At 51.0% G+C, this 9,126-nt stretch overlaps 3 protein-coding genes across 3 annotated transcripts; 2 read left to right on the forward strand and 1 right to left on the reverse strand.

Moving 5' to 3' along the window:
* Window positions 1-766: 766 nt before the first annotated feature.
* AO090003000294 (uncharacterized protein) lies at window positions 767-1,956 on the forward strand (the record flags this gene model as incomplete). Its single annotated transcript, XM_023234820.1, has 3 exons — window positions 767-815; window positions 883-1,851; window positions 1,916-1,956. 3 exons carry the CDS (start codon window positions 767-769, stop codon window positions 1,954-1,956), a joined length of 1,059 nt encoding a protein of 352 aa, XP_023089903.1.
* A 1,210-nt stretch (window positions 1,957-3,166) lies between these two features.
* pup1 (proteasome core particle subunit beta 2) lies at window positions 3,167-4,155 on the reverse strand (the record flags this gene model as incomplete). The annotated part of the gene is made up of 3 exons (XM_001819446.3): window positions 3,167-3,811; window positions 3,911-3,958; window positions 4,030-4,155. The coding sequence occupies 3 exons, from the start codon at window positions 4,153-4,155 to the stop codon at window positions 3,167-3,169; spliced, it is 819 nt and encodes a 272-aa protein (XP_001819498.1).
* A 601-nt stretch (window positions 4,156-4,756) lies between these two features.
* On the forward strand, window positions 4,757-5,629 carry AO090003000296 (FG-nucleoporin NUP159; the record flags this gene model as incomplete). Its single annotated transcript, XM_001819447.3, has 2 exons — window positions 4,757-4,843; window positions 4,910-5,629. 2 exons carry the CDS (start codon window positions 4,757-4,759, stop codon window positions 5,627-5,629), a joined length of 807 nt encoding a protein of 268 aa, XP_001819499.3.
* Between the last annotated feature and the right edge of the window lie 3,497 nt (window positions 5,630-9,126).

Consider the following 9,126-nt stretch of genomic DNA (forward strand, 5'->3'; position numbering starts at 1 on the left):
AAGGCGTGCAGGGCTCTCTTCCTCTTTCTTCATTATTGCTTTTCTCCTCCACTTTGCTTTTCTCTTCAGTTCCTCTTTGGCTATTCCAATTTCCCTTCACTGCTAAATATACCTCATGTCTAAAAAGCATCCGAGCTGGGGACTGTCAATAAGCAGTAACTAGCTTGGGATTGGAAAGACGTCTGCGTGAACCGATCTATATACAGTGTCATAAAGGCTATGCCTTATTTGCCGATACTTTGCAATATAAGACGACTAATTTTGTCGTTCTACTAGGAACATCCAAGGCTGCATTTATCTTAGATTCTATGTAAGGGCGCAGGAGCGTACCGCAGCCTGAGGTATGTAAATCGGACAATTGTGGTTGGTGCGGACCATAGCTTAGTCATCTGAATGGGGAACTTCGTGATCAACTTTCCTCCGTCAACGATTCTCTAGTCACCCATAGCTATCGACAGCTCCGGGGCAATCAATTGCTGTCGCATGCTTTCATTTCCTCATGTCTTTCAGTAGACATGCTTACAGGCATGCTGTCCCTCCTTCTTCGCACTCTTTAGTTGATCATGTATGGATCAGCGAAGATTTCCTCGCGTCAACGTTCCGACGGTTCGCAAACGGTCAACGACGCTATGAGAGCCGAGTGCCGGGACCTTTAGAGGCAAGAAGACGGTTAGCAAAAAGGAGGAACACTGCACTGGCTAGTCTAGCAGGGTCAGGCCCACTGGATGACATTGGGTGTTTGTTTGGGCGCAATGGGCGGGAGCACATGAAATGGGTTGGTGGGCAATCACGGAACGCACCGCGGGAGGCTCAAGGTAGGCGCCGATCGGATAAGAGAAATATACTCAATTGGGTTCCAGAAGCATATCTAATGCTTTTCAGGGTCTGCTACTTACGCAATTGGCTCGTCCGCTTATCCTTTCCCCTTCTACAATGAGACCACCGAATCGAATGAATTCGCCAGATCATCTGGGTGGCCGGGATCCTCATATATAGCCAACAAGGCGTCTCTCGAACAATGCTTGGCGGAATCCCTGAAGGACTGTCAGACAATTACGGCTATCAAGGATGTTGTCCGTAAATTGCGAATCGATCTTCAGCAGGAGCCTGCCTATAGCCGGTCAATATTCGAGCATCTAGTGTCGCAATCGATTGACCACAAGTGCGCCGCCGACGAGCTCGTTAGGTTTCTAGATGATCCGCATCTGAACACTCGGGGAGCAGGGAATTATCTTTGCACGGTGGAGCATTTCGTTTCTCGCGGGGCAGACCTATCCAAACGGTCTGCTCTCCTAGGCAACGTTACTGCAGCACTGGAGCTGGGCAGAGTACCTGAAGATGAGCTCTGCCAGATCATAAGAGTTCTGTTTGAAAGAGTAATCGGAGGCACTGTGGTGAGACAACGGGACGCGAGAATTCTGACAGCTTACTTCAGGGAAATGTGGGATGCGATTGGAAGGTGCAACATCTACGAATACGAAAACCTGGATAAGGAAACAATTGACACATGGCTGGAAGGGCTAGAGAAGATGGACTTATACGATTCTTTTGTCTTGGCAAAAGACATAATCAGCGCGACACAAGATCGTTACTGGGCTCCGTTATTCATTACCCGTTTCCTGAAGTTTTCCTTGGATCATGAAACGGATAGAGACTACGCAAGGGGGCTCTTGAGTTGCTTTACACCTGATGAGGCCTCTCGTTGTATAATCACTGTCACCGAATTACTAGCTCCGTCCCGGAAACAGCACCTGTTTGAGATGTGGCAGGACCATTTACGCCGTCTGCAGAATATCCCCAGCCTGGTTTCCTCGTCACCCTGGAGTGATATACGGGTCACTGCATCACCCAGTACCTCTTGCCTGACACAACAACAAAGGATTATTTTGCGACTCTGGGTTTTGCGAACCTTTAGCGAGTACCTCCCTGAAGGGCCTCTATGGCGACAAGTTGTGAGGGCCACAGATTATCCTGTATCCCGTCTCCTAAGCCTCTACAAAAGTCGCGTGGACAGGGTCAACACTGAGAGCTTCCTGAGCAGCCTCGTAGGAGGAATTCATGACCTGGGTATACCGCCTAGCGGCCTTCTGATGCTAACCGTTCAATTGAAGACCGGAAAGCGGATGACAAAAGCGACTCGACGTACATTTAATAGGCTAGAGTCGTCAAATGTCTCCCTTCTAGACATTTTCGCAAATGGGGATGCTTACAGGAAGACGGTCCCTCATCTCTTCTCGGACTTCGAAAGGTTAGTCCGGCAAATTAATGTCACAAGCCCTTCATTTGTGGAAAACAGTATCCATATTGCAAGTACTGGCGATTCTCAAAATGTCTGGACTTTAATTCGGCTACTCCGTTGTCACACACCTCTGAAGATCGCCTTGTCAAGATCATGGGGCCCTATTCCAGACCCTTCGGAAAAGGCCCTTGTACGCTACTATCCGGAAGCTAGGACCAGCGAGTGTCCAGATCCCCACGCCGCTCTTGATATGGTGCACCTCATCGCCATCTCTATCTCTAGCTCGAAGCAGCTGACTGCACGCCGTGCCTACGGCCTGATTCAGTGGCTCTATCGTTTCTTGGTAAAACACGGTGCGCCCGTGAAGCCCTCCCTTGTGCGTGCTATGTACCATGTTGGGGTGGTGCGTTACCGAAGGGAGGGGCTGCGCCTTCCATCAATGCAATACGCATATATATTGGATCTTGTGGAGGAAGTCGAAGGACCGGAATTCCTCGATATCATGGTGCCGAAGGTTGGCCAGTCTGATTCGTATGTTAGTCAGCTTGAGTTGCAATGACCCTCGATTCGTCTTCTCCGAAACTTGAGAGGAGCGCTTGTTACGTGTAGAATCTTCTGGAGCGATTATGAATTATACCCGGCTGTCTATTGCGTTGTGTATACTATACATTATTCTTGTAAATACAATTATGCAACTGTTAGGAAATAAGATTCGATCGGTTGAATATTGGTCGGAAGATGTGCTCTCTAGTATTCAACGCCTATTATCTGTCAGAAGATACCTGGGTCTCCACCTGTATCTTCGTAGGCTCTTTACTAATTACTACACAACAAAACTATCGCGAGATGCTCATCATGTAATTCCTTCATGCGTAATTCAGTGTAATAAATAATAAGGCTCTGTCAAATATAGGTTCACTTCCTAACTCACGAGTCCACCTCCATTAGGTTAGGGTCACCGGAGACCTCTTCCACAGTAACATATTTCCTCATATCCTCCTTGCTGATAACCTTCTGGTTCAAATAGGCCGTCGTGCCTCTGGGGAAGCGGTAATTGCGTTCCTTCTCACCACGCTCATTGGGCTTGATGTAGTTGCGCAGGAGTTGCGTGGGTTTGTCCTTCTCGATGACACACACGTCGACATTGCTACCCGATCCCAGGTCGTTGAAAATACCAGCCTTGATCGCCTCAGCACAGAGTTCAACCGCTTCCTCGCGGTTCAGGTTTGCCTTCCACGTAGACTCAAAAACGGACATGGCCGCCAACGATCCAGAACCCATAGTCACATACGGAAGCTTATCTGTCGAACCGTGGGCGTGGACTGTGTACAGACCGGTGCCAGTTGGGTCAACACCGGCAACCACCAGATACGCACCAATGTGTCCCTGGTAGCGGAAGAGGTGTTGCTTCAACATGGTCATGCAAGTGATTACTCGAGGGTCCCGGCCGGTCGAGAGGGAGTGCAGCTCGACGTTGGAACTAATCAGGGCGGTGGTGAACTCCGTGTCTGCAGCTGTACCAGCACCAGCACACCAGATCTTGGGCGAAATATAGTGTAATTTCTCGCAATTCTATATATCCCACCAAGTACTATTAGTAAGGCTATTTGTCGCGTAACCGTCGCTACCGCGGAAGATGGAGGATATGGTAGGGTTATGGTCGGTTCGTACCTTGTCTGCTACGATGGGTCCGCTAGTAGCTCTGGTATCTGCCGCAATCTGTGATGAGGGTCAGCGTCGACGATTCAACGGTCACAGGAGATAGCTATCAGAATTCCTGTATAACATACCACAACACCATTGTCAAATATACAGCCCACAATAGTGGTACCTGTACTTGTAGCCTTAGGTAGAGGCACTCCCTTGGCGTGGAGAGCCGCGTTGCGGTTGTAGTTGGAGAAGTCAAAGCCGGTCATGGTGTCGGCGTGGAGTTATTATAGATTGGAGGGAGGTACGGCCAAGTAGAATCAAGAGATAAGTACTTCACCCTATCAAGCTATGCGGGACAAGCAGTGGATAAGTAAGGTGACGGGAATGAGAAGGAAACAGCTGCAGCTAGTCGGTTGGTGATGGCGGCGAGGTCGAGCTGGAGTGACGAAGCTCCCGCAGCCTGATCTGGGTGCCTCAGGCACTAGATACTACCGGCCCGTGAGAAGCTCCTGCTGTTTTTGTCCGTCGAGATCGTCCGCAGCCATTGCTTTCAATTGCTTGCTTGCTGTCAACAACAATTCACAGAGCCGTTTGGCTTTTTTTGTTTACAACACTCGGCTCCTGTGTACAGATTTTACTCTGTAGTATACCCATCCTCTCCCTCTTTATAATTCTCCCTTCCCTTGAGGGGAGGTATTCAAGATTTTTGCGCGCACTTGGCAGCTTTTTAACCGGAGTCCCCAAGCACTCCAGCGTCGCTCATTTTCATCTTTACCACAGAGCCCCCCTTCTCCCCATGCTCCAAAGAGCAGAGCATCATTAGGCGACCGTCCCCGTTCAATATCTGCCGATTTAGACAAATTAAGAATGGCTTTCAGCTTCGGGGCGTCCAGCCCCGCTGGCGGCAATATTCCAGCGGAACTAGGCCCTGAGCTCCCAGACGTCTCTGCTGAGGTCCGTCGCGCTCTTATGCCCGTCATATGTTCTAGATATCCGCAAACGAACTAACTCTGAATACAGGAAGTCGGTTTCAAAGGTGTCTCAAGCGACAGCAACGTTCGATTACTTCCCACCCCTTGGCCTGACAATGCCCTTCCGGCTCCATCATCCTCACTTCTAGCTGTCGCACCCACAAAAGGCGTCATAGTCGGTGCGGGTCCCGACTCATTAGCAGTTGCCTCCTCCGACGCAGTCAGGAAAGCTATTTCCGCTCCCACCGAAGACAAGGCCAAAACAAAACCCTTTCAACCACAAGCAACGATACCCCTTCCTGCACGTCCCACGCATGTAGCCTTCGCGTCAGGTGATGACGCTCTAATCCTAGCCACAGAGAACAGCTCTCAGCTTCTGGTTTACGAGACTACTAGTTTGACAACGGGCAATGCGCAACCAGCCTTGTCTATCCCAACGAATGGCGCCACTTTTCGATCCCTTGCTCCGAATCCTGCGCCGCCATCGGATGAGGCGCATTCGTCGCTTGTCGCGCTCATCACGACTAATGGCGAGCTCCTGGTTGCCAATCTTAAGGCGGGAAACCTAGTTTCGGGGCCAAATGGCAATGTCTTGAAGACCGGTGTGAGCTCCGTTTGCTGGAGTAACAAGGGGAAGCAACTCGTTGCTGGACTTGCTGATGGAACTGGTTACCAAATGACCCCCGATGGTACTCAGAAAGACTTGATACCACGTCCGTCTGATCTAGAAGGAAACTGCCATGGTAACGCTCAATGCCACATCTCATAGGCTCTCAATTAGCTGACCGAATATAGTGTCGTCTATTGCTTGGTTAGAGAACGACATCTTCTTGATGGTGTATACGCCTAATGATGCCGAGGATGAATCCGGTCAAACGCCTCCATCTTCTTATTACGTTATCACAAGAAGAAAACAGGCACCGTTTCTGATCCGAAAGCTGCCTGAACTGTGTTTTCCTTTCGGAGTTAAACGCGCCCCGGCATACCAGTTCATTGCACGTCTCAGAGACTATAAGCCACACCTGAAGGATGTTTTAATTATTTCTTCTACCGCGTCCGGCGATATTGGCCTTGTGACGAGGTCGGAGCAACCATTGGCAAGTGGTGATACAGCCAAGGCCACCATAGATTTGTTCACCACGACTGAACTTAGTGACGACACAAAAAGGGCCTCTCCTCCACTTACGGACTCCGGTGAGGAGACTTCAGTGATTGGTCTGGGAATCGACCTGAGCAGCACAGAAATTGTTGTCTCCCCAATTGCAGGCGAAGATATCTCTGAAAGCTCAACTCCCTTGCCGAACCTCTTGCTTCTCAACAATGAAGGTATCCTCTGCTCATGGTGGTTCATATACTCCGAGTCTATTCGTCAAAAGCTCCCCTATCATGGCTTGGCCTCCGTAGCCCAGCCCCAGCCTCAGCAGCAGGCGCAACCGCAGCCGCCTAAACAGCCTGCGTTTGGACAGTCCGCTTTCGGCAGTTCATCTGCACTGGGGGCATCTTCTCCGTTTGGAAAGCCCTCTGCCGCACCGGCATTTGGCAGTCCTTCGACATTAGGAAGCCGCTCACAACCTACATTTGGGGCACCTTCATTTGGAGCCACGTCTCAGATAGGATCTCAGGCGGGTCCTTCCTTCGGCACTCCGAGTGCAATAAACCGTGGGTCAGCCCAATTTGGTAAATCCAGTTTCGGATCTATGGGCACATCGGCCTTTGGACAACCATCGACACCTGGGAAGGGATTTAGTTCCTTCTCACTCGGAACTCCGGGTGCTACTTCTGGAGGTGGCTTCGGTTCATTTGCTAGTTCGGGAGGTTTTGCTGGGCTTGCGGCATCTAAGCCAGCGGGAGAATCGCCCTTCGCGAAGACGACTGGAGAAAGCCCTTTCTCGAAGCCTTCCGGATCATCGGTGTTTGGTAACCAGACTGATACAAGCACAGCTTTTGGTTCTCAAAAAAAAGAACCGGCAAAGAACCCGTTCGGTCTTCCCCCGAGTGGGTTCAAATTGGAGTCCTCGTTTAAGGGCGACGGTACTGCTATCAATGATGGCCCCAAACCGGAGAGACCTTCCGGCGGGCTATTTGGATCTTTCGATGAGATGGTTTCTACGCCTACTAAAGCTAGCCCGCCCACAGAGTCCATGGACGACATGGAAGATGAACCAACCGCCGCCCAGCAGCAGAAACCGGAAGCCAATCCGCCAGCGCCCTCATTGTTTGGAGCGCCGACCAAACTTAACACACCTGCACCTTCGTCGCTCTTTGGTACTCCCAACCAACCTCAGCAGCCCTTTGGTGCAACTCAGACGAACAAATCTCCCTTTTCGATTCTCGGCAATTCTGATAAGCAAGCATCAACCCCACTGTCTCCACCATCAGACAAAACGCCTATTGCCAGCCCACCCTTAAAAAAGGAGGAGCTTGTTGATGATCAGAAGACTCCTGATGCTTCAGGAGAGCCACCGCTGCCTCCCGACCCAACAAGCAAGGCCTCCTATGGACCTGGTGATACTTCCGCGTCCTCCAACGTTTCTAAGAGCTCCATCGACGACGCACCTCTTCCTCCTGACTTCACTACACAATTGAAGCCAGCTCCGCAAGATGACGGAGGAGAGCCGCCGCTACCTCCTGACTTTACTTTGGAATCTAAGAAAGAGGCCCTTGCGGAAGCCGAACCCGAAGAGGCACCTCTTCCTCCTGATTTTACTGCAGCGAAGCCGTCGCCCACTCCTGCAGAGGTTCCGGGCCCTGTCCCTGATGACTCAGAAGCAGAAGCAGATGAATCCGAGAAGGAATTGAGCGATGAGGAAGACGAGTCTGATTTCGCTGATAGTGGTGAGGATGTTGCAGATGAAGCCGAGCAACAGGAAGAAGAATCTGAGGCAGAAACTCCAGAGATATCACCAGAAAGTTCGTTTGGGGCTGGGTTTTCTGGTAAAACTTCAGCGGGTGGGTTATTCACGGGAGTATCCCAATCTAGCCAGACTTTGAACCAACCGCCACGGCAATTATTTGGGGAAGTTCGGAAACCTTTCTTACCTCCAGCGCCCTCGACAAATCGCGATTTCCCTAGGTCGCCTAGTCCAGTACGAAATGGCGCCCCAAAGAGTTTGTTCAAGCCGCAAGCTCCAGGCAGCACCCTTGCTGCACGTAAAGCTACTCTCGGTGATTTAGCGAAACGTGAAAATCAATTCCGACAGCATTCGGCCCAGGCTATCGAGGAAGCACAAGCCCAACAGAAGCTCCAAGCGCAACGACAACAGGAGGAGACACTGTCGCTTTCAGACGATGACGAAGACGAGAGGCTTCGTGCCGACCTTGCTCGGCCCATAGAACCTGTGCCTACCCTCGATCCTTTCCTCCCTCATCAAGACTACACTGGTCAGACGAGTAAGCCAGGCATCCCTGGCCAGATTGAACGACTATACCGTGATATCAATTCTATGGTAGATACGCTAGGCATCAACGCGCGGTCCTTGTCCGCTTTCCTTATGTACCAACAATCATCCAGTAATTCTGATTGGGTCAATGTGTTGCAAGGTGATCACCCAGCGGATCTTCTGGACGAAAAGCTACGTCTTTCTGAAATTGAGCAGCTTGACGATGCCCTTGTCATGCTTGCCGGCGAGCTTGAGAAACAACGAGTCCAAGGAGTGGAGAAGAAGCTCGAGGACTGTCGAGAACTATTGAGCAAAGATATACTCACACTGCGAGGCCAATGTGCTAGTATTCGGAAGACACTGGATGCCCACACAGACTCCGCTGCAATCGTTTCCGCACCACTGTCGTCAGAGCAAGCAAACCTGCAACAGGACCTTCGGACAGCATCTACCAATATCCAGGCAAGACTAACAGATCTGGAGTCCGCCGTGTCTCTCCTACGGGCGAAGATTGCCGAGGCCCCTCGCTCTGACAGCGCTTCACGCCAGTCTGTTAAACGACCAACTGTCGAAGCAGTCACATCAACCATTTCTACTATGATGAACATGGCTGAAAGCAAAAGCAGCGATATTGATTTCCTAGAAGTACAGCTGAAGAAGCTGGGTATTGACACGGCTGCGTCGCCAGCAAGCCGTGAGGGGTCGCCATTTGCAACCCCTAAAAAGTCTGTGGGCAGACTCCCTACGACACCAGGCTCGCGGGGCTCTATTGATGGTCCCCTCAGTGCATATCACACACCAGATTCCGCTGCTCGCTTCCGGTCTAGCATCAACGGGTCAGCTCGCGCTAGCCGCCTTCGAAGCGTGGAAGGCGTTGGCGATCTTG

This window comes from Aspergillus oryzae, chromosome 2, assembly GCF_000184455.2.
Source record: "Aspergillus oryzae RIB40 DNA, chromosome 2".
Taxonomy (NCBI): domain Eukaryota; kingdom Fungi; phylum Ascomycota; class Eurotiomycetes; order Eurotiales; family Aspergillaceae; genus Aspergillus; species Aspergillus oryzae.